Below are 26,091 nucleotides of genomic sequence, written 5' to 3' on the forward strand. Positions count from 1 at the left end.
GGAATTCACTTTTACTGAGCATGCTCAGTTTGCCGGGTAGGAAAATATCTCAGAACACGGGCACTCCAGGCGGCTACTAGTGAGACCTGTGATCTAGGACCTTAGATGACCTGATCCTGAGCCGCTGGAGTCTTCAGAACTGGAAGTATTTACAGTCATTCACTTTACTCTACCAGATGTGTGGATTTTCTGTGTGTGTGTTGTGGTGGAGGGCGTGATTGCCTGCTAAAGTGTGGGAAGGCAGGATCCAGGGGGCCCAAGTACATTCTTGCCTGCTACCTGGTCCTCTGGTGGTCCCTTTTGCTTGGATCGACCACCAGAGGACACAGGCAGCTCTGTAAGTAGCACCAAGCACCACACACACATTACACCTCCCCCTGTCACTTATTAACCCCTTATTAACCCCTGATCACCCCATATAGACTCCCTGATCACCCCCTCTCATTGATCACCCCCCTGTAAGGGTTCCTTATCACCACTAGTTAGTTAGCTACTTGCTAGGTAGTTTAGCGCCCAGCCCACCGCACCGCAGTCACTGATTAGTCGCTGATTAGCGCCATCGCTGTCGCTAATCAGCACTAGTACTATATAGTATCTGTAAGTGATCAAGACTGATCGCAATCAGATCTATATCAGTACATTAGGGTCACCTTAGGCTCTACAAAACGCAGTGTTGGCCCGATCAGGCCTGATCTTGTGCGCACACTTGCGTTCAGTCCGCCTCACCGCAGTGACAGAAATTTATTTTTTCTGATCACTGCAAAAACACCGTAAAATCGCTGCGGCGCTATAAAGATCACTTTTGAGCTTTTTGGATCTTTATTAGCGATCGCAGCTTTACTTCGCAAACACTCCTTTTTACTAGGTAGGCTTGCTCTTTTTCCTGGGTAGTCTCAGAGGAATACCCCCTAAATTTAGTTAGACCAAAATGTCAAAAAAGGGGTATTCCGCTGAAGAAGACTACAGGATTCTGGCCGTGATGGATGAAAGCGATGGGGACGCCTCATCCGCTGAATCCAGTGGTTCAGAATATGAACCTGTAGACAGCAGTGGCTCCCTAACCGCTAGCGAAGATGACGAGGTTGAGGTCCCTGCTACGGTCAGGCGTACCCGACCCCATGTCAGTGTTCTGCATACCCCGCATGATGAGCCTCATTTGCAGCAGAGTGGCGCTAGCGCTGATCTTGTTTATGGTGCGGCATACACCAGCAGCGCAGCACAGCCTGGACCTTCTACCAGCACTGCCGTATTCCCTGGTGAAGTGGCGAGCACCAGAAGGGCAGTTCAAGCTGGTACGGTGGCAAGTGCAATATCTCCCCCGTCGCAGCCACCATGTTCACAGGCCCGTAGAGCCCTTAGTCTCCCAGAGGTGCTGGCAAACCCAAATTGGCAATCCCCTGCTTCCGCCGCACCCGTATTGCCCCCTTTCACCGCCCAGTCTGGAGTTTGCGTGGAGACAGCTCATTTAGGATCAGCCCTTGAGTTTTTTGAGCTGTTCTTCACCGCAGATCTCTATGACTTAGTTGTGGCAGAAACCAACCGCTACGCCTCACAGTATATAACCGCCAATCCGGAAAGCTTCTATGCCCAGCCTTACCGGTGGAAACCAGTCACAGTTTCCGAATTTAAAATATTTTTGGGCCTTATCCTCAGCATGGGTCTAACCCAAAAAAATGTATTGCGGTCCTATTGGTCTAAAGACCCAAAACATTACATGCCCATGTTCTCTGCTGCAATGTCCAGGGAACGTTTTGAGGCCATCATGTGCTTTATGCATTTCGCTGACAATAACACCTGTCATCCAAGAGGCCACCCTGCTTATGACCGGCTACACAAAATTCGGCCCCTCATAGACCATTTGTCATCCAGATTTGCAGATGTGTATACCCCCAATCAGAACATCTGCATAGACGAGTCCCTAGTACATTTTACCAGGCGCCTTGGCATCAAACAGTACATCCCCAGCAAGCACGCCCGGTATGGGGTCAAACTGTATAAGCTCTGTGAAAGGGCCACAGGCTATACATATCGTTTTAGGGTCTATGAGGGAAAAGACTCAAAACTGGAGCCGGTCGGATGTCCTGACTACCTGGGGAGCAGTGGCAAGATTGTCTGGGACTTGGTGTTACCCTTACTCCAGAAGGGGTACCACTTATACGTGGACAATTTTTACACAAGCGTGGCACTCTTTCGGCACTTACATACAGTTGGAATTCAATGCTGTGGCACCACGCGACCTAGTCGTCGGGGCTTCCCCCAACGGCTCGTTAATACCCGACTTGCACGGGGTGAGAGGGCTGCCTTGTGTGACCAAGAACTGCTCGCGGTGAAGTGGAGGGACAAGAGGGACGTTTACCTTCTGTCCACCATTCATACAGACACGACTGTACAAATTGAAAGGGCAACTGGAGTCATTGAGAAACCTCTCTCTGTCCACGACTATAACCTTCACATGGGAGGGGTGGACTTCAATGACCAGATGTTGGCTCCCTATTTAGTGTCCTGCTGCACCAGACGCTGGTATAAGAAGGTGTCTGTATATTTAATTCAATTGGCTCTGTACAATAGTTTTGTTCTCTACAGTAAGGCTGGGAGAACTGGATCCTTCCTAAAATTCCAGGAAGAGATTATTTCGGAAATCCTGTATCCAGGAGGGTCCGTGCCCCAAGTGAAATAATATTAGTTATACCACCACACTGGATGAGTGTGTAGTGGTATCTGGTTACACCCAAATATAACAGATTTCTTTTGTAAACTGGGAATCATAAAACGTAACATTTACAAAATCATTTAAAATAGTGATTACCACTGGGTGAGAGACAACAATAACATGTACCTCCACTATACCAAATCATATAAATGATAAAAAGGGTGGGTCTTACCACGTCTTTGCAAGATCCACAACCTATGGAGGAAGGTCCTGGCAGTTGGTGATACCTGGACCCAGTGTGACCAGGGTGCTTGTGCTGGGGTTGGCACTTTAAACAGCTCCTAATATGCCCTATTCTGGCTTTCCTAGCTCAATAAGGGTTAGGGGCTGTTCTCATTGCCTGCCTAGCACACATGGAGCACCCGCCCCGACAGGGGCGACCCCACACCAAACCTTTCCCTCAGTATGGGTCTAGTATTCTGTATAGCCCTAATTACAAAGCCCTACATGCCATGTTTCTGTCTTGCTTTTCAGACATCATCAGGGGACTTCACACATGTATTCAGGGGCAACTAAAAATAAAATCACAAACATACACTAAGTACAGGTCACACATATTTCTGAGTACCGCATATAAAATAACTTTTCAACAGACTCGGATTACTTACTAAAGATCAAGGTAGTTATGGCCTCGTATCTTCACTCAGGATAGTGGGTAGTTCTTATCCTTGCTGTAACATGGGAAGTGTCCCATGACAGCCAGTGTCTCACCACAAACGGTGATGATTTGGGTGAGCACTCAATGGTTGTTGTCCACCTCCTAATATTCCCCACCTCTCAGTAGATGTACGCCCCCCTGATTACCTGCCTCACCTGTCCGTGTCCATAGAGGTGTATGTTACTGCATGTGGAACGCACGCCGCTCGCGTGCGTTCCACCAGACCGGAAGCTGGAATCACATGGTGCGGGCTAACCGGAAGTGAGGTAAGGACCTGCGTCTGAGCGTCACTAGTTACATAGCAACCTCTAGGCTCATATCCGCACGGCCCGATCGCAAGGCAAATGATAACTTGGCAGGACAGCCAAGCCCACGCCATGATAATCAACATGACAGCTGCCAGCTGGGCCATGGAGACAAATACATTTACTTCGGTACATGATATAATATTCATATTCCATCCAATTGACTAATCATTATACTGGCCAAATCAACCATCGAATCCCACATGCTCATCACTTCAGATGAGCAGATGTGAGTTAAAGGGAGGTTTGGCCAGATTGTTACACCCCTACTAGTTCCACTTTTGAATGGTGGAATCCTACTGCAACTTATTCCGGATCATATAAAACAACAATAATTCTGTTGTTCATTTAGGCCGGACGGGTAGACCGTCTTGAGATAGAAGATCCATTTCGCTTCGCATTGAAGGATCCTCTTATCAAAGTCGTCTCATTCCTGGCTTGATTTTTTCAATCCCCATGAACGAAAGGCAATCCAGCCTACCGTCATGTTCGGAGTTCACATGTCGTGCCACCGAATGTGTCTCTACCATTTCTTATATTGCTCAAATGCTCTCCTATCCCATATTTTATATGCGGTACTCAGAAATATGTGTGACCTGTACTTAGTGTATGTTTGTGATTTTATTTTTAGTTGCCCCTGAATACATGTGTGAAGTCCCCTGATGATGTCTGAAAAGCAAGACAGCTTTGTAATTAGGGCTATACAGAATATTAGACCCATACTGAGGGAAAGGTTCGGTGTGGGGTCGCCCCTGTCGGGGCGGGTGCTCCATGTGTGCTAGGCAGGCAACGAGAACAGCCCCTAACCCTTATTGAGGTAGGAAAGCCAGAATAGGGCATATTAGGAGCTGTTTAAAGTGCCAACCCCAGCACAAGCACCCTGGTCACACTGGGTCCAGGTATCACCAACTGCCAGGACCTTCCTCCATAGGTTGTGGATCTTGCAAAGACGTGGTAAGACCCACCCTTTTTATCATTTATATGATTTGGTATAGTGGAGGTACATGTTATTGTTGTCTCTCACCCAGTGGTAATCACTATTTTAAATGACTTAGTAAATGTTACGTTTTATGATTCCCAGTTTACAAAATAAATCCGTGCCCCAAGTCCCTGATGTAGTGAGCCGGCTACATGGCAAACACTTCCCCAGTGTCTATCCTGGTACCCCAACTCAACGTTCCCCAAGAAAAAGATGTTGTGTCTGTAGCAGGGCTGGAATAAGGCGGGACACCACCGTTATTTGTCCTGACTGTCCTGACCACCCTGCCCTATGCATAGGGGAGTGTTTCCGAAAGTACCACACACAGGTACACTATTAGTGTAGGGATCGCGTGACACAGGACAGGCACACAGGGGTCTTAGGGCCCTTTCACTCACAGCTGCCACAAACCTCTCCCATCACCTGGGACAAAGTGCATAATGTACTTTGCCACATCTCTGGGCGATTTGCGCTTTGCACATTGTCCCATGGGGAAGGAGAGGTTTGTCCTCTAAAGGTAAAAAAATATAAATAAATCACAGGTAAGCAAAAAAGTTAATGTTCTGTTTCAAATGTTATATAAAGTTTATAAAAGTTGATGTTAATAAATTTATTGCGTTGCTGCCTGTTTTGTTTTTTTACCTTCCAGGTGGACCAAGAGATCGACTAGCTGCAGCACTGATGTGCATTCTGACAGAAGCATTGCGCTGCTGTCAGATTACACACAAGTCGGTGTATGCGGCGCTGCAAGACGAGATTTCTCCTCTGCAGTAAAAGATACGTTTGCCGAGGCATATGAGCTGAGGAGGTGGCGGTGTTCCTATGCTTTGGCAAACACTTTGTATAAAAAATAAATAAATTCTGGCAATGATTTATTCATCCACATCGATTGATGTGAATGGAGGAATCGGGTTTGCCAGGGCATACGAGCTGAGTGGGTATGGATGTTGGGCGGAGCTCCTATGTCCTGGCAGACGCCTTTCCCCTCTTTTCTTTTTTTTGCACATTTTTGGGCAGAGATTTTTTCATCCACATTGATCGATGCGAATGAAGAAATCTGTGACGTTCATTTTCTTCTTTCAGCCCGGAGGCTGAACGGAAAAAAAAGAATCTCATTACCCGTATGCTCAATATAAGAAGAATAGCAGAAACTCCTAATGCTGGCCATACATGTAATAATTGTGGAGACCCTCAAATGCCAGGGCAGTACAAACACCCCACAAATGACCCCATTTTGGAAAGTAGACACCCCAAGGTATTCGCTGAGGGGCATATTGAGTCCATGAAAGATTGAACTTTTTGTCACAAGTTAGCGGAAAGGGAGACTTTGTGAGAAAAAAAAAATATATATCAAATAAGTGTCACACATCTGGTATCGCCGTACTCAGAAGAAGTAGGGCAATGTGTTTTGGGGTGTATTGTTACATATACCCATACTGTGTGTGAGAAATATCTCTGTAAATTACAACTTTAAATTTTTTTTATACAAAGTTGTCAATTTACAGGGATATTTCTCTCACCCAGCATGGGTATATGTAAAAATACACCCCAAAACACATTGCCCTACTTCTCCTGAGTACGGCGATACCACATGTGTGACACTTTTTTGCAGCCTAGGTGCGTAAAGGGGCCGAAAGTCCAACGAGTACCTTTAGGCTTTACAGGGTTGCTCACAATTTAGCCCCGCCCAAAATGCCAGAACAGTTAACACACCCCACAAATGACCCCATTTCAGAAAGTAGACACCCCAAGGTATTCACTGAGGGCCATAGTGAGTCCGTGGGAGATTTTTTATTTTTTTTTGTGCCAGAACTTAGCAGAAATGGAAACTTTATTATTATTTTTTTTTCCTCAGAACGTGTCATTTTCCGCTAACTTGTGAAAAAAAATTAAATCATACATGAACTCACCATGCCCCTCCGCGAATACTTTGGGATGTCTTCTTTCTAAAATGGGGTCATTTGGGGGGTATTTATACTATCCTGGCATTCTAGCACCTCAAGAAACATGACAGGTGCTCAGAAAGTCAGAGCTGCTTCAAAATGCGGAAATTCAAATTTTTGTACCATAGTTTGTAAACGCTATAACTTTTGCGCAAACCAATAAATATACACTTATTGGATTTTTTTTATGAAAGACATGTAGCACAATAAATTGTGACACAAACTTGTATAGAAATGTAATTATATTTGAACAATTTTACCAGAAAAAGTAAAAAATGCACTTTTTTTTAGAAAATTGCGGTTATTTTTGATAAATATCAGAAAAACGAAAAATCTCAGCAGCAATCAAATACCACCAAAAGAAAGCTGTATTTGTGAGAAGAAAAGGAGGTAAAATGTATTTGGGTGCCAAGTTGGATGACAGAGCAATAAACCATTAAAGTTGTGAAGTGCCGATTTGTAAAAAAGGGCCTGGTCACTAGGGGGGTATAAACCTGTGGTCCTTAAGTGGTTAAGAATGGTCCAATTCAATTTTATTAAATTTCTACTCCATATATTTATTTTTTTAAAGCTTCTCACTGCATCATACTGAATACCTAATTAGTGCTATTTGAAACTAAAAAAAAATCAAGCCGTGTTACGGCTCTGTGAATAGAAAAATAAAATAAGTTACTGGCTTTGGAAATACAGGGAGTAAAGAAAAAAAATGGCAAAAATGAAGGAATTAATTTACAATTGCAAAACAACCAGGGGACTTTTAAAATCATGCCAGCAAATCTCCTTTACCCCTTAAGGACTCAGCCCTTTTTCACCTTAAGGACTTGGGCATTTTTTGCAAATCTGACCAGTGTAACTTTAAGTGCTCATAACTTTAAAACGCTTTGACTTATCCAGGCCATTCTGAGATTGTTTTTTTGTCACATATTGTACTTCATGATACTGGTAAAATTAAGTTAAAAAAAAAGTAATTTTTATTTACAAAAAAAAACAAATTTACCAATTTCTTTTTAAAAATTGCTAATTTCCAAGTTTCAATTTCTCTACTTCTATATTACATAGTAATACCTCCAAAATAGTTATTACTTTACATTCCCCATATGTCTACTTCATGTTTGGATCATTTTGGGAATGATATTTTATTTTTTGGGGATGTTACAGAAGCAAATCTTGAAATCTTTCAGAAATTTTCAAAAACCCAATTTTTAGGGCCCAGTTCAGGTCTGAAGTCACTTTGCGAGGCTTACATAATAGAAACCACCCAAAAATGACCCCATTCTAGAAACTACACCCTAAAAAACTGATTTTACAAACTTTGTTAACCCTTTAGGTGTTCCACAAGAATTAATGGAAAATAGAGATACAATTTCAAAATTTCAAATATTTGGCAGATTTTCCATTTTAATAATTTTTTTCCAGTTACAAAACAAGGGTTACCAGCCAAACCAAACTCAATATTTATGGCCCTGATTCTGTAGTTTACAGAAACACCCCATATGTGGTCGTAAACCGCTGTATGGGCACACGGCAGGGCACAGAAGGAAAGGAATGCCATACGGTTTTTGGAAGGCAGGTTTTGCTGGACAGTTTTTTATTTTACACCATGTCCCATTTGAAGCCCCCCTGATGCACCCCTAGAGTAGAAACTCCATAAAAGTGACCCCATCTAAGAAACTACACCCCTCAAGGTATTCAAAACTGATTTTACAAATGTCGTTTACCCTTTAGGTGTTCCACAAGAATTAATGGGAAATAGAGATACAATTTCAAAATTTCACATTTTTGGAAGATTTTCCATTTTAATAATTTTTTTCCAGTTACAAAGCAAGGGTTAACAGCCAAACCAAACTCTATATTTATGGCCCTGATTCTGTAGTTTACAGAAACACCCCATATGTGGTCATAAACCGCTGTACGGGCACACGACAGGGCGCAGAAGGAAAGGAATGCCATACGGTTTTTGGAAGGCAGGTTTTGCTGGACTGTTTTTTTTGACACCATGTCCCATTTGAAGCCCCCCTGATGTACCCCTAGAGTAGAAACTCCCAAAAAGTGACCCACTTTTAGAAACTACGGGATAGGGTGGCAGTATTGCTGGTACTAGTTTAGGGTACATATGGTTTTTGGTTGCTCTATATTACACTTTTTGTGAGCCAAGGTAACAAGAAATAGCTGTTTTGGCACCGTTTTTATTTTTTGTTATTTACAACATTCGTCTGACAGGTTAGATCATGTGATATTTTTATAGGCCAGGTTGTCACGGACGCTGCGATACCTAATATGTATACTTTTTTTATGTAAGTTTTACACAATGATTTCTTTTTTGAAGCAAAAAAAAATCATGTTTAAGTGTTTCCATAGTCTGAGAGTCATAATTTTTTCAGTTTTTGGGCAATTAACTTGGGTAGGGTATGATTTTTGCGGGATGACATGACGGTTTAATTGGCACTATTTTGGGGTGCGTGTGACTTTTTGATCACTTGCTATTACACTTTTTGTGATGTAAGGTGACAAAAAATGGTTTATTTAGCACAGTTTTTATTTTTTATTTTTTACGGTGTTCATCTGAGAGGTTAGGTCATGTGATATTTTTATAGAGCCGGTCGATACGGACGCGGCGATACCTAATATGTATACTTTTTTTTATTTATGTAAGTTTTACACAATAATATCATCTTTGAAACAGAAAAAAATAATGTTTTAGTGTCTCCATATTCTGAGAGCCATAGTTTTTCAGTTTTTGGGCGATTATCTTAGGTAGGGTCTAATTTTTTGCGGGATGAGATGGCGGTTTTATTGGCACTATTTTGGGGTGCATATTACTTTTTGATCGCTTGCTATTACACTTTTTGTGATGTAAGGTGACAAAAAATGGTTTATTTAGCACAGTTTTCATATTATTTTTTTTACGGTGTTCATCTCAGGGGTTAGGTCATGTAATATTTTTATAGAGCCGGTTGATATGGACGTGGCGATACCTAATATGTATACTTTTCTTTTATTTATGTAAGTTTTACACAATAACAGCTTTTTTAAAACAAAAAAAATGATGTTTTAATGTCTCCATATTCTGAGCCATATTTTTGTTTATTTTTTAGGTGATTGTTTCAGGTAGGGGCTCATTTTTTGCGGGATGAGTTGACGGTTAGATTGGTACTATTTTTGTGGGTAAACGCCTTTTTGATCGCTTGCTGTTGTACTTTTTGTGATGTAAGGTGACAAAAAAATTGTTTATTTAGCACAGTTTTTATTTTTTACGGTGTTTATCTGAGAGGTTAGGTCATGTGATATGTTTATAGAGCGGTCGATATGGACACGGCGATACCTAATATGTATACTCCCCCCCCCCCCCTATTTTTTACCAATTTTTTACCAATTTTTACCAATTTTTTTTACTTTATTTGGGGAAAATTACGTTTTTGTTTATTTTTACTTGAAACTTTTAATTTTTTGGGGGGAAAACTTTTTTTTTTTTTTACTTTTTTTTGTCCCACTTTAGGACTTGAACTTTTGGGGGTCTAATCCCCTTTACAATGCATTCCAATACTTCTGTATTGGAATGCATTGGCTGTATGAGTAATACTGTGTGTATTACTCATACAGCTTCCGGCCTGTGAGATCCAGGGGGCTGGATCTCACAGGCACATCACAGGAAGGCAGCGGTGATGCCTCAGGAAGGCATCGCGCTGCCTTCTATGCCATCGGGTCCCCCCTACAGCCGCATGGGGACCCGATGGCACCGCCGCCCGCCGGATGAGGTAAAACCGCAAACCACCAGTCTGAATTGACCTGCGGTTTGCGGCGATCGGCGTTGTGACAGGATGCCCACTGAATGATTTCAGCGGACATCCTGTTGCGATTAACCCCCGCCGCAATGCCGTTTTAAAGTTAGGACATACCGGTACGTCCTGGGTCCTTAAGGACTCGGCAAACATGGCATACCGGTACGTCCTAAGTCCCTAAGGGGTTAAGAAGAGTGTGAAATTGAGAGTAACTTCACAGAGATCAATCACTGAGCTCTGAACTTGCAGCTCCACAAGCAGACATGTCATACTGCTGATATACCGCACTTTGAACAGCTCCAGGTTATATAAATTACATTACATTACTCCTCCTGTAATAATCCTGGGTTATAGCTTTGTATTATACTCCAGAGCTGCATTCACAATTCTGCTAGTTGTGATCTTTCATGTGCCTTAATCCTACAAGACATAGGACATATGAGAAGCTAATCCCTCAGTTGATTTTGTTTAGCACATTCAGCAGCAGTTAAGTAAATCATTACAGTTTAATCCAGTGAGAACTATTCAGATGGTATGAAGATGACTCACCAGAACATGACAGCTTCCTAGGAAGACTTGGAATTTGGGTGGATTCCAAACTGCACAGTACACAGCGTCCAAATATCATCTGCTTTGTTTGGGTTTACTTGAAATAATACTGCAGACATTCCAAGATGTTATTCGACATCAAAACATGTAAACCAGCCGAGAAAACCACCTCTGGTGGAAGTAAATCTTCAGGCCGATGTTGTGTGATGTACTGGTGGGTCATGTTCTCTGAAGGAAATCTCAACAGGCCCCCATATAGTCACCTTTGCCAAAGGTCAGCTACTATAAGACATATGGCCACAAGGTGAGGCTGAAGACCACAGTAGCTAGGAAATTATAGATTACGCCTGAAATTTTTCAGCACATATTCTAGTAACCTCACCTTGACTGGCCCAAAGTAGGCCCTGGGCTACAAGACAATTAGGCCCACCACTCATATGATTGTAAAACACAGTAGTTATGTCCTCTAATGCCCCCAGTAGTTTTGATCACCTGGTGCCCCCATAGAGTACTTATTCCCCCTCATTCTCCCCACACAGTACATATGCCCCCTTAGTGTCCCCATTCAGTAGAATATCCTTATAGTGGCCCTACACAGTACAATGCCCCCACACAGAAGATATGCCACCTTAGTATCCTCACTCAATAGAATATACCATTAGTGGCCCACACAGTAGAATACCCCCTTAATTCCCCCACACAGAACATATGCCCCCTTAGTGTCCCCACTGCCAATAGTGCCCCCATACATTAGAATGCCCCCTTTTAGTGCCCCTACACACTTGTTTTTTGTGGGACACATTGCACTTTCTATAATTCTAAATAAGGTGGAATTAAAAACAAAGTATAATTCCTCCTTTTTCCAAGATTTTGTTTTTATGGTGTTCCCTATGTGGTAAAACTATCCCATGCCCTTCATTCTCTGGGACAGTACGATTACAGAAATACCACATTTATATTGTTTTTATTTTATTTTAATACAGCTATGCTAATATTCATTTTTCATTGTTTAGTTGTGTAAGATGGGGAAAGGGGCTGATTAGAATTTTTTTAGAGATATATATATATATATATATATATATTTTATATTTTGAAAAGCTTTTTATGTTTTGTTTTTTTGACACTTATTTTAAGTCACTCTAGCATACAATCAACTGATCATTTCTCCCATAGACTGCAATGATTTAACACTGCAGCCAATGGGAGATTCATTATGTTCCTATGGAGCCCTTCGCTGTGCCAGGCCTCAGATCCTTCAGAGTCGTTTGGTCCCCAGGAAAGTAGCAATCCCAGTAAAATATCACAAGCGAGCACACCTGGCACAAGCGCGTTCACCACTCTATTCACTGCTATAAGACTGCCAAAAATAGAAATTTATAGCGATGAATGGAGGGTGCCAACACATGAAATGGAGAGTGCCAACACATGCGCAACTGGCCTCCTTTCAATTTCAAGGCCTCTTCTGAAGACAGGAGCGAGTGAAAGAGTTGAGATATGCACCTATCTGGAATTGACGGCTTATCTTAGGGATATGCCATCAATGTCTGAGATGAGCCAACCCACTTAATGGGTCCCAAATTTTCACACAACTTGCATAAATCCATAGTACAGGCGAATATAAGAAACTCTGCACTATATACTTTCTTTTATCAAGTTTTTTTTCCACCACTCCCATCTGTAAATTAGCATTCTCTTTGAATTCAGTGATAAATCTATCTTGAGAGACTAATATGGATAGCATGCTTTATTCACATCTATACTGCTCATTACTTTTCTAAAATGTCCTATATGGTATTTCTGAGTGATTCAGAGTTTGTGAGCACAATCACCTGTCTCTGTGTGGGCAGACATGATACCAGCCAGTCTCCATCCACCAGCTCAGACAACTGAGATTTAAAGATACGGTATAGGCTGCAGAGTAGAAAACTGATTAAAAAATGCCACAGATAAGTCATACAGAGCTGAGTCATATTATTATGACCACTTCCTACTTTTAACGTCAACAGCGCATAGCTAAGGAAGGAACTCACGTGTTGTGAACTGGCTTGGTGGGTATATATGGTGTGCGATAGGCTGTATGCACACACATCCCTCGTTGTTGTCATTGGTAACAGAAACAATATATCAGGATGATTATTGTCTTTTGAGCCAAGAGTGGCAGTATTTCTGACACCGCGCAGTTTGTGAACTGATCTCGTGCTGCTGTGGTGAAAGTGTATTGTAAGTGGACAGATGGCACCATTGTGAATAAGTGACATGGAAAATGAAGAGCACCACATGCCATTGATGTGAGAGGTGAACACCAGCTATGATGGTTCACAAGGGTGGACCAACACACTAGTGATGAGCAGCATAGTGTCACGGATGGTGTTGCAGAAAACTAGAAGACAACAAACGAAGATCCGACTGACTTGATCCCAAACTAAGGAACATAAGGGTGAGCCCTGTAAAAGCCCTAGCACTCTCCCTGACTTCTCAGCCCATGCAAAAATCTCTATGATAGATAATTGCATGCCCTTGTGCCTCGACTGTATGACACCTGAACACCCTATAATAGTGAGGGGACACGACCACCAGCTCCCTACACTAAATACGGAGGGAGTCAGGGTCACCTAGGATCAAGCCAACAGGGAAACACAAATAAAGAAACAGACTTATCTGTAGACGCATCAGTTGCAGCAACCAGTATGCGCACACTCCAGGAAGTTGTATAAACTGCAAAGTGATGCAGTATAGGAGGGGATTTAAAGGGATGCAATCAGTGCAACTAGATGATAGCTGAGAGAGGAAAACAAGATGACAAAACGAAAGCAAAAGCAAAACAAAAGAACCTCAAGCAGGAGGTTCTGAAGAATGTCTGTCAGAGCTTCTCAGATGTCTGGCGGTGACACATAGGCAATATTCGTTTTCGCAATATTTCGCAAATTTTTGGTCTAATATTCGCCATAAATTCTACAATTCGTGATCTCCAGTCATTATTTTCTTGATTGTGAAAATCGGCAATGTGATATGCGCGTATTGCACACGCAATACAGGCGCTGGTCACTTTTGCTACATTTTTCAAGCTGTTAGAAGTTTCCTGAGACTGGAGAAAATGGTTGGCAGCAACTTTCATGCCTGTGAGGAAGAACTACTGATCACTGTAAGTAATTTTACATTACAGCACTGTTTTTGATTACATTTCGCATGCATGGCAGAATAATAGCTTTATATGCAGATAGAATGCTCCAATAAATTCACGATTACGCAAATCCGCACTAATATTTTTGGCGCAATACATGCATCTTCACATTTTATCAGGTCTGAGTAGCTATTACTGATTGGTGCACTAAGTATTGTTGTGACAGCACTGTGTCTGTAGCATGTACAGTATGTATGGACAGCAGAGAAACAGTAATTCCTATCACACTACCTAACACCCTGCACTGGAGCCTATCAGCTACACTATATCACTATCTAACCTACACTGACTATCCCCTACTAACTATCTGTATTATATATATGATCTATCTAACTATCTAATGTAATTGGATAAGCAATAGGATCCAGATGAAAGCACAGAGCACAGCAATGTCACTGCTCTCTCTCCCAGAACTGCAAAAAACAGCAGAAAATGGCTGTTATATAGTAAGGGGTAGACAACTTTCCTATTAGTTGCTAAGGATATTGCTAAGCTCAGACAAAGATATTGCAGCCTTCTCATTGGCCCACAAGCAAAGCAGTGAGGGTAGAAAAAAAAACTAGAATATTTGCGATTACGAAGGTATAGCACTATATTCTAGATCTTCTCGAAGTGCCGATATTGTAGTGTTGATCGCGAAAATTCTAATCGCAATGTTTTATTGCGATTAGAATATTCACGATCAACACTACAACACACTACAGTGGAGCAGCTCACCACCAAAATGAACCAGGGGGCTACCAGAGGTGTGTCTAATTCAACAGTTCAGTGAACCCTACTGCGTATGGGGTTATGAAGCAGATGGATGGTCAGTGCACCTCTCCTAACAAAGTTTCTCAGCAGAAAAGGCTCCAATTTTGGGACCTCTGCTGATTGGTCGAGGGTTGTCTACTCCGATGAGTCACGTTTTCTTCTTCATCGAATGGATGAACGTTGGCGTGTCATGTGAAAAACATCACAGAGCAAACACCCTGCAACCATTGCTGGAAGAACACAAGCTGGTGGTGGCAGCATTATAGTCTGTGGAACGTTTTCGTGGCATTCTCTGGACCCAATCATCCATGTTGAAGGCACTCTCAACCAATTTGGGTATGAAGCCATCCTTGCAGATCATGTGCACCCATACAAGCTAATTGTCTTTCCTGAGATGGATGGGATCTTCCAGCAAGACAATGCAACGTGTCACATACGAGAAATGTCTGACATTGGTTGGAAGATCATAACCAAGACTTCCATGTACTACCCTGGCCTTGAATTCCCCAGACCTAAATCCTATTGAGCATCTGTTAGATTACTCCGATCTTTGTGTTCAGTATATGGCTCCTTCCCACCACACCCTCCAGCAGTAGTGTTGAGCGCGAATATTCAAATCGCGAATTTTAATTGCAAATATCGCCACTTTGAGAATTTGCGAATATTTAGAATATAGCGCTTTATATTTGCGAATAGCGTTAAATATTCTAATCGCGAATTTATCGCAAATTTATTGCAAATTTATCACAAATATATTACATTGGCGATTTTTGCAATCAAGTAAACAATGACTGGAGATCACGAATTCTCAAATTTGCTAATTTATGGCGAATATTCGGCCAAAAATTCTCAAAATATTGCGACTTTGAATATTGCCTATGCTGCTCATCACTATCCAGAAGCTGTGTGATGCACTGCACTCATCATGGCTCCACCTGTGACAACCTACCAGAACCTTATTGAGTCAATCCCAGCCCGTCCAGCTGCTGTCCCTGCTGCACACGATGGGTACTCTGGATATTAGTGGGTGCTCATAATAATGTGATTTGGCCGTGTAAATCCTCAGATATTATCATTCCTCATATACAGTCAGGTTTATAAATATTGGGACATCAACACAAGATGTGCTTTACCTGCAGACTGTCAGCTTTAATTTGAGGGTATTTACATCCAAATCAGGTGAACGGTGCAGGAATTACAACAGTTTGCATATGTGCCTCCCACTTGTTAAGGGACCAAAAGTAATGGGACAATTGGCTCCTCAGCTGTTCCATGGCCAGGTGTGTGTTATTCCCTCATTATCCCAATTACAATGAACAGATAAAAGGTCCAGAGTTCATTTCAAGTGTGCTATTTGCATTTGGAATCTGTTGCTGTCAAGTCTCAAGATGAGATCCAAAGAGCTGTCACTGTCAGTGAAGCCATCATTAGGCTGAAAAAACACAACAAACCCATCAGAGAGATAGCAAAAACATTAGTCATCCTGATAACCATTACCATTACCATCGTGCTGCCCGGAATGCAAAATGCTACAGGCGGGAGATCAAAGGCTTCTCCCGCCTGTTAGCATATGGTGCAGCCCCAATGCGCTCGTTCAGGAGACGCGCGGCTGGTGCAGTGACGTCATCTCACTGTGCCGGCCCACGAGTCTCCGATGGTGGCGCGCTCGCCACCATGTGGGCGGTACGGCAGTGCGGGCCGCCGGACATAAATATAAGCCGTGCCGCCCCCACAAGAAGATGACTACCCCTGGACAAACGAGCAACCCCCTAGACGAACGAGCAACAACACTGAGTATCCCCCCCTTTATTAACCCTTCCACCACTATCCCACCAACGATTTCCCCCTTATTAACTCTTACACCCCTGATCCCATACCACTATCCCAACAACGATTATCCCCCTGATTAATCCCTGCATTTCCACTGATTATCCAAAACCCCTACTGATTAACCCCTGTCCTATTCCCCTGATTGATCCCTCATCACCCCCACTATTTGTTCCTCACCCCTACCCACTACCAACCCCTTAACCTGCATCACTTGCAGGGTATTAACCCTTGCATCGCTGTATCCTACCCTTACATTGCTGTCAGCTATCCGTTTGCGTCTGTGGCCTGTATTCACCCCTGCAGTGCCACCGTTAACCCTCGTCGTACCCCATAGGGACAGTAAGTAGAACCAGGTGGGTGGGCTGCTAATATTTGTGTGAGTGTATTATATAGTTTGTTTGTGGGTGGAATTTGGGAACCATGTAGTGTAGTTTAGTAATGTATATTTAGTGCTGTATTGTTAGTGTATTGCGTGTGTAGTGTACTAGGTATTAATAAATATCTTGTTTTACTTGTAACTATCTGTGTAACGTGTAGTTATTGGCGATAGTTCAGTAAGGCGCATGCAGCTAGTTTAGTGATTAGCGTAAAGTATAGTGAAAGTATTGTGTTAATAATATAAAGGTAGAAATAGGCGGAGTCATCAATAGACGGATCCTCCTATTTATGAATGTTAATTATTGATATTTGCATAAATATTGGTGATTAATATTCCCCCATTACATTGACGAGCCAGGCCTACTGCTTATATTTTGAAATCTGTGTTTGGTTATATTGTCAATTATCAGGCAAGAGAGACGCGGTCAGTGGTCTGAGCGTCTAGTACCTGATAATTCGGACAGGTAACGCGACTCTTCCATATAGTACCAAACGCAGATCAGAATCTTTAGCAGAGAATTTATAATCTATCTGTGAACTAATATTTGACTATTTGCTTTACATGGTCACTGCATTGCTCAAGTGTTACAAGGGAGAAGAGGACACGTCACTGGAGGAGATCCATCTTCGTTGGAGCAGCGTACAAGTCCAGCTGGTCGAGAAGAAGCGATCCGGGAGAAAAAGGACTTCTTCCAAGCAGCTGCTGAGAACGAAGAGGTACGGCCCCAAGGAGAAGATGGACGCTCATCAAAAAGTGAGTATGAACTTCTCCACACTGCAACACTTGAGTAAACACAGCACTTTTAATCCCATTATCCCCACTACATACAAATCCGCTGAGCTGCTATGGTCCGCTTTGCTGGACCAGGCTTACGCTCATGACCGGATTTGTATCAGTAGGAGTGTCTTCAACAAGACGAACAAACGCTTCCAAATGTTAGCCAAACTGGTTCACACCTTTGAGGATACCATTTGGAAGACAGAACACACTGAGACACTCGCCAACAGGGGAGGTTGCTGATAAGGCAAACTTCCACTGCAATTATTGTGTTGACAACGTTAGAAGAATTTACACACTAGAGGCTCGGTTACAAGAAGAAACCCAGTATACAGTCGAAAGGGGCAGAGAGATCTGCATGTTAGAGTCCAGACTCTCGGATGAGGAGGGTCTCTGCTCTGACATGGACAGAGAGCTACTCCTGCTGTACACTGAGAATAATCTGTACAGAAACAATGCGGCATCTACGGATGCCCTAATTGTTCAAATGAGGGAGGACCTGGCTGCAAAGGCGCAAAGCATTGCGCATTTGCAGTGGGCAATCTTCAATTGGTCTAGGCCTTGTACTAACGGTATGGTGCCCACGAAACAGGTTTGCGTTTCGGGAACAGCACAGGGAGAGACAGCGGCGACTAGCGCCAAGGTCTTCAGCGGATAACACATCCGCAGTGGTGGACCGGTCGCTACCATTCACCCCGACACCCGGGGAGAATAGGAGTAGCAGCCGTGCCCAGGAACAGGACAACAGTTGGGAAGAGGAAAGTGGATGGCCATATTCCGCTTCCAATCCACCAACACGTCCGGAGAAACAGGAAGGGGTTTATCCTAACCATTCCAGTATGTAAAGGATAAAATTCCTGTTACGGATTTGCAAAGAGATACCAAAATACGATCCCAATGTAGATCCGTTCACTTCATGCGATATTTTCGAGGGCCACTGTAATAAATATTCAGTGGCTCCGGAATATCGTATGGAGCTGTTAAAATTGTGGTTACCGACACACCTTAACCAAAGGTATGAGGTAACGGGGAGGACGCAACCCAGCGAATGGCCAGTTTCATGATAAGGAGGAACGCTTCTCCATACTCACGAGACTGGCCACAGGTCATTGGGACGTCACTCCAGAGGTCCTGTCAAAGTTCAAGCCTACTATCCATGATGAACCTTTGCCATTGTGTAGTCGGTTTGAAGCGATGTACAGGAGGGTTACTAAGGATCGGGGTATTGGGATTCCACAAGGCATAGTGCGCATGTTTGTGGAAAAGTTCCCATACCTGGATACTGCAATCAGGCTGAGTCCAGCTAGGGAGCCATCCCTCACGGATGCGGCCATGACTATTGAGCAGTGTCGACAGGATATACTGTACAATAAGAAGTCCGTTAAAGTGAGGGAGCGTGCGTCTGCATCAACCGTTCGCCCCACGGCCCCGCCATGGGAAAAGCCAGGAAACATTCGTTGTTTCCTGTGTTTACAATACAGGCACATTAGAAGGAATTGTCCACAAAATAACTAGACAAACCCGGAAAAGACTGGCAATAACAATGGTTTCAGAATGAAACCTAATTTTGCCAGGTCAGTGGGGAAACGTGTTGATAAAAATCGGAGACATTCACCAGGCCAATCACGGGGGTGTGGAATCAAAAGAATTCACACCAAATACTCAGGGTGAAGGGGCACAAGTGGCAGTATGTACCTCACAGGTACCTACCGGGAATCTGGTGGACATCGACTGAAGGTTAGGGGTCCCTCAAGAATTGGCACCAGTGTGTCCTATCATACTGGACTCTTCAGGGAGACCCCCACATAAAAGCCAAAATAAAAGAACAGGAAACGAAAATCATGCTTGACACAGGTGCGGAAATTTGCATCACTAATGTCAAGCACGATTTACATCCCAACAGCCCCCAATGTGTGGTGATCGGATTTGATCACCAACAAGGGGGGGTGACGGCCCACAGAATTGAAGATGGTAATCGTCCAGATTACCATGTGGTATTGCCCCGGTTCTGATAACATTATCGGAACCGATGTAATGACACAAAATGGGTGGATCCTGGATCTGGCAAATTGCATTGTGTGGAAGGGTCCCAGGTGAGCTAAGGTGTTTGTCATTCAATGGCATTGTCTGGGACCACCTTTGCAAGCAGTAGAAGAGTCTACTGACATGCTCAAACACAAATGGCCTGAGGTCTCACACAATCTAGACCTGGAGCCTATTGTGTACGAGCATCCCGAACTGTGGGCCAAGAGCAAAAACGACTCTGGCAGACTGATTGATGTTCAGGTGGACATTCAGGGTCCTGACCCTCCACCTCAACGCCAATACCGATTTCCACCAGAGGCCACACATTCAATTATTGACATGGTCCAGGAATTGAAGACTAGGGGTGTGGTTAGTGAGGGCAATTCAAAATGCAATAATGCCCTCTGGCCAGTCAAGAAAAAGGACACTAGTGCATGGAGGCTCACCATAGACCTCCGGATCCTCAATAAATACACCCCTAATGTCAGCTCCAGTGGTGGCCCAGACTCCCGACATCATAGGCCAGAATAAGCGGCAAAAGCTGCGTATTCTCGACCTTAGATGTTGCTAACGGGTTTTTCTCCATCAAACTCACTGAGTCATGCCGGTACAAATTTGCCTTTACGGTGGGGGACAAACAGTACATGTTTGCTGTACTGCCCCAGGGGTTACACAGCAGCCCCACGTATTTTCATCAGGCATTGGCGGCCGTACTGAGTGTGTTCTCACGGCCGGAATGCCTTCTACAATACATGGATGACCTGCTCTTGCATACAGAAACCATGGAAGAACATTTGGTTCTGTTGAGAGAGCTGCTGGGATTCCTGGCAAAGTCAGGACTCAAGCTGAGTCCCCATAAGGCAAATTTGGCCAAAGCGGAGGTAACCTTCCCTGGGGTCCAAATTTCCTTTGGAATCAAAGGAATCATGACAGCCCGTGTGAAAGCCATGGTGAAGTTACCCAGACCCGGCACTCTTCAGGATTTGAGAAAATTCCTGGGGGTGGCCAACTTCATGAGGGAATTCATAGAGGATTTCGCTGCCAAAGCAAAACCTCTCTATGAACTCCTTCGAGGGGAAGAACCCTCAATCAAAGGTTGGTCCGATGCGCAGGAGGAGGCCTTTTCAACTTTGAAAAGGGATCTCTCCTCGGCACCTGTGTTGGCCACTCCACATCCAGATGGGGAAATGGCCATACAGGCGCATGCAGGGATGGAGTCTATCACAGCGGTCCTTCTTCAGAAAGTAGGGTATGCGACCAGACCGCTGGGATATTTCTCCAGGCTACTTTCGCCCGTCGAACGAGGGTTCGATGAATGTGCCAAGCAACTGGCATCCATACACTATGCCGTCAAGACTACCGAGCATATTGTAGGCTTCCGACCACTCACCTTGCAGACTCCACATTGTCCTCTAGCCCTCTTGCTCCGTGATACTCTCCCTGGAGTCTCCAAACAGAGATTCGGGAGATGGATCATGGATCTCAGTGGCCGGAATCTGCAGGTGGACCACAAGGCCAAGTATGTTCTGTCTCAGTTGCTAAACCTGACTGGAACCGAACATGACTGTGGCCAACCAGAACTGGACGACTCTCCACAGATGTTCAGAACCGACAGACGTCCAGATGACAGAGTCATCTTTGTTGATGGCTCTCGATTCTATCTGGAGGGGGAATATGTCTCTGGTTTTGCTGTGCTGGATGAGACCACTGGTACCCAGAGTCTTGTCAGGTTACCGGGTCACATGTCGGCACAGCGGGCAGAGCTAGAGGCTGTTAAAGAAGCTCTGCTTCTTCAGCCCCCAGGGAAACAAACTATATATAGCGACAGCTCATATGTAGTTCGCTCCCTCACCCTGCACCTTGACATATGGAAGAGGAGAGGATTTGTGGACAGTCCTGAAGGAGCTGTGGGAGTGGGGCGTGGCACACATGACGGAAGCAGCCATTATCAAAATCCCGGCGCACCAAAAAGGAGATGAACCTTTAAAAATTGGGTAACAATAAGGCAGACGAGCTGGCTAAACTAGCGGCAGTGTCTGGTGCCCTCCGGATTGCAGCACGTACCCATCTGAGTGACGGCCCGGTGTCATTTGAAGAGGAACAAACTAAGGATCCTCTTCTAATGACACATATCAAATCACCACAACATCCCTGGTCTGTACAGCAAGGGATCTTGTGTTACGATACCAGTACTCAACAACTCCCTCTTCCGGTAGTCCCGCAGCATCTGCAAGCAGAGCTGACGCGATTGAAACACCAACTGTTTGGATACCTCGGCCGGAATAAACTCTTGCCTCTCCTGAGAGACAAATTGTACTGGCCAGGAATGTCCAATTCAGTAGAGGAGGTTACTCAACAGTGCCTGGTGTGTGCTCAAGTCAACCCAAGGGCGTCAGCCCTGAAGCCGGTGTTGCAGCGAGTTCCCCCTGCTGATGGTCCGTGGTCCGTGATACAAATTAGATTTTATTGGACCATTACCGATCGGAAGTTGTAACTGCCATTATGCACTGGTAATAGTGGATGTCTTCTCGAAATGGGTAGAAGCCATCCCCACGGTCAATGATACGGCTACCACCACTACCCGCGTTCTCTGGGAACAGGTTCTGTCACGATGGGGAATCCCCAGAGTGATAGAATCAGACAGAGGGACCCATTTCACGGGTAAGGTAATGAAAGCGCTTTGTGGTCTCTTAGACATAAAGTAAAGGTTTCATGTGCCTTATCACCCTCAGTCAGCGGGCATCGTGGAGCGGATGAACCGGACCATCAAAACACGGCTTTCCAAGGCACTGCTGGAGAAGGGTTCCTCTTGGGTAACCTATCTTCCAGCCGTGCTAATGGGTATTCGAGCCACCGAGGCCTCCAGTACCAGTATCTCCCCGTTTGAACTGATGACCGGACGTAAGATGTCCCTATGCCTACCCAACGAACCCCAAGTGTCGGAGCCCACGAAGGACGCCATCGCCAGAGACATGTTTCTCCAACAGGTTCAACAGAACCTGAAGGAGCTACTGCCTCACGCAGCAATATGGTTACATAAACCGTATCTACAGGTGGAAACGCCAATGCCCGCTGTAGGAGAAATGGTGATGATGAAAGTCTTCCGTCGGGCTGGCTCATGGGACGCAAACTGGGAAGGACCATACAAGGTCCTTGAAGTAATGGGAGACACCATGCTGAAGGTACAAAGACCAATCACTAACAAAAAGAAATCCCGTAGACGGCAGGAACTCTTGTGGATTCACATCGACCAAGCCAAAGACACCCAGGCTTCCCCAACTCAATAATGCATACCGCTCTGAGTTGGGTGAAGGGGGGGGTAATAGGGCTTGGTGGGTCGATGGCGAATTCATTCCACTTATCACACTCCATCTAATTACAGAACACAAGAGGAAGACCCTCCATGGGACCACTTGTCCAGGGAAGAGCTAGGCGTCCTCTGAACGGGATACGTCTCCAGCTTGTGACACTGGTGGTAAGCATGTTGACGGCAGGATCGGCCTCTTCAAGGGAGGGCCTGGGGACTAACATTGATATGGTTTCCAGAAAGAGGGTTTTTCCAACAGTGTAATTCAGCACTATACCCCAGTGGAGAATGTGTCTGCCATTCAACATGACTTACACGCCCTCTGTCTCAAGGAATTCAGGCATTTTCAGGACTCGAACCCTACACCTATCAAATCCTTAAGATGGGGGTCTAGGGACCCACACTTGCACCCATACCAGCAAGTGAGAGCCAACACTACCACGGTGTTGTGCACCAAGAAGGGAATGCTGAGTCCTGAGAATGTCACTGGGGCAGAGTACAACGGTTGGCACATCCTGAAGGCTACCTTCCTGGGGAAGGATAGCTAGGACAGGTTAAGGGTTAGGACATATTTGATAGACCCATTCCAGTAAAAGGCACCCTGAAGGCTTATTGCATGTTGAGGGATTCCCAGATGATTATCACCAGGGAATCCAGTTATGTTCAGTGCAACAGTGGTGAGGGTCCCCTACGATACAGAAGATCTCCAACCGGTAAAACCGCATTCAGACTCTTGTACCGCCCCTATCCATCAATTGGCAGATCCTGTAGCTCCTCAACTGTCATCCCCCTGGAAGATCATCATGGATGCCAAATTCATCCTGTTTATCTGGAGAATTTCTGTAGATGACTTCCGAGTTGACCATTGGGATCACAGGTGCGAGGAGTTTGTTAGGAACCAAATTGACATGGTAAGAGGTTGGATAGAGGCGGGGCAAGAGGTAAGAAAAGACAACTCCCGACGTAGGAAGAACAGGGGGAGGAGAGATCTAGTGGCTATAGGACTTGGCGGAGGTGCTTTGGGAGTAGGCGCCCTGAACACTATGGATATGAAAGTCCTGAGAAGTAAGCTTAGGGAGGTTGCGCGACACGCCGGGGAAGGATTCAAGACCCAGCTTGATGTAAACCACATCTTGGAGGGTTTACAGCATTCGCACATTGATGCCACTACCTCTCTATCTTCTGCTATACGTGAGAAGTTTAGGAGGTTAGTTGTGGGTCTCTTGGAGGAGCAGGATCGGGCTCAGCTTGCTCTGGCGTGTACGCAGGTCCAAAGCGAACTCTCAGACAACCTTAAACATATTGTCTCAGCGTTACACAACGGCCACTTCCCATTCAACCTCCGCCAGCGAATAAGTCCACTGATCTCTCTTTTCGCCATCAACCATACCAACTGGCATGATGTCGAAATTTAACCTGTACTGCTTCGTCCTTCGTACGTGTCCGGTCGCCTCAGACAGGAATACAGTGCCATCAATCTAGGTACGGTAACTGAACAACCGAATAGGTACTTCACCCCCAGCTCCCCTCGAGCATTCTAACCTATGAAGAAGGCCATCCTTCTTTGTTTGACACAGAAGGATGTTGGTTGAGAGAGGATGCCATCCTATGTCAGGGTGGTCGAGATCGGGTGCTTAGGCACCAGTATTGGAACACCGAGGGGACCTGTGAGATGAAGGTCAACCCAATACCTTCATCCTCTTTAAAATACTTGGGACAGGGGTATTGGTGTTGGTACCAAGGGAATAATGGGTCGTATACAATTTATGGATTTAATTGTACCGAGCGAGGAATACTCTTCCCCGGAGAGTACTGTACCCTTAGCCCCGTTCTAGGTCTGGATGTTGCAGAGCAGCAAGGAAGAATCCCAATTACCCCGGAAAGAAGACTCGACATTCGCCCCGATTTTCCCGTGAGACTTCAGAAGATTCCCCTTGGCTTCGGCAAAGAACTTAAACAGCTCCTGTTGGACTTCAGCCAAGAGGAAGAAATCTTACAACATCTTCGGGAGACGGAGAAACAGGCCATCATCCGACTTACCCATGACCGGACGAAAATTACCGCGGTTGCCACAGCATTGGACAAGGACTCAAAGATCTCATGGTGGGAGAGTCTTTTTGGATACAGTCCTAAGGCAACCTAGTTTTTCAATTTACTAATACACCCAGTGATAGTGCTTCTGGTTCTGGTCGGACTCATGTACATAGGACTGTGGTGGATGTACCGGAGGGTCAAGAGACTAACGGACCAACTAAGCCAGAACCAGACAGCACTTCACGAACACAACCGCCGGAGGCTCAGGACTTGATTTCACCAAGTCCTGAGAAAGATCCTAAGGACAGGACAATGCATGTGGGGGGGATTCAGGATGGAAAATCTCAAATTTATCCTGAGACCCCATGTGATGGATATTGGACTGGTGCGTATGAGGTTTTGGGAGGTACACCCAGTCCCCTCCTGAGACCTCATAGTATTGTATATAAATGTCTTTGGGTTTAGGTGGGTTGGGGGAGGGGAAGGGGAACTGTGTAATATATTTTGTGTGAATGGGGATTAGATTAGGGCACGGTAGGGACAGGCCCCCTCTGTTTGCCATTTGCCACCTTGAACCCTGGAACGGTGAAGTTCTTAAGGGAAGAGCTGGATGTGTAGTGTGGCGGAGGTGTTCTCCACAGTTAGAATTTAGGTTCCATGACATCACCTCGCTCAATGAAAAAAAATAAAATAATCTGACCTGCCTTGTAAAGACCTACTAATCTGTCCCTGGGAGAACTGCACCCACCAAGATGGAACAAGAGATGTTGGACGAAAGTCGTACTTGAAGAAAGTTGGCGCAGTAAGAGACTTAGGTTGTGATGGTGAACCCGCTCCAAATTCCTTGGGGGTGGGCCAGACCTGAAGATCGGCAGCATTACT

The 26,091-nt window shown here is 44.7% G+C and overlaps 1 protein-coding gene across 1 annotated transcript; it reads left to right on the forward strand.

Annotated features, from left to right (window-relative positions):
* The first annotated feature begins 22 nt into the window (after window positions 1-22).
* Window positions 23-25,878, forward strand: LOC122927180. Its single transcript, XM_044278790.1, has 3 exons — window positions 23-145; window positions 17,649-17,819; window positions 23,251-25,878. The coding sequence occupies exon 3, from the start codon at window positions 23,835-23,837 to the stop codon at window positions 24,588-24,590; it is 756 nt and encodes a 251-aa protein (XP_044134725.1). The 5' UTR covers window positions 23-145; window positions 17,649-17,819; window positions 23,251-23,834; the 3' UTR covers window positions 24,591-25,878.
* The last annotated feature ends 213 nt before the right edge of the window (window positions 25,879-26,091 follow it).

This window comes from Bufo gargarizans, chromosome 2 (assembly GCF_014858855.1).
Source record: "Bufo gargarizans isolate SCDJY-AF-19 chromosome 2, ASM1485885v1, whole genome shotgun sequence".
NCBI lineage: Eukaryota > Metazoa > Chordata > Amphibia > Anura > Bufonidae > Bufo > Bufo gargarizans.

Excerpts from the sequence above, each read along its gene's own strand:
- LOC122927180 (XM_044278790.1), top strand. The coding sequence starts at position 23,835 with ATGTTCAGTGCAACAGTGGTGAGGGTCCCCTACGATACAGAAGATCTC.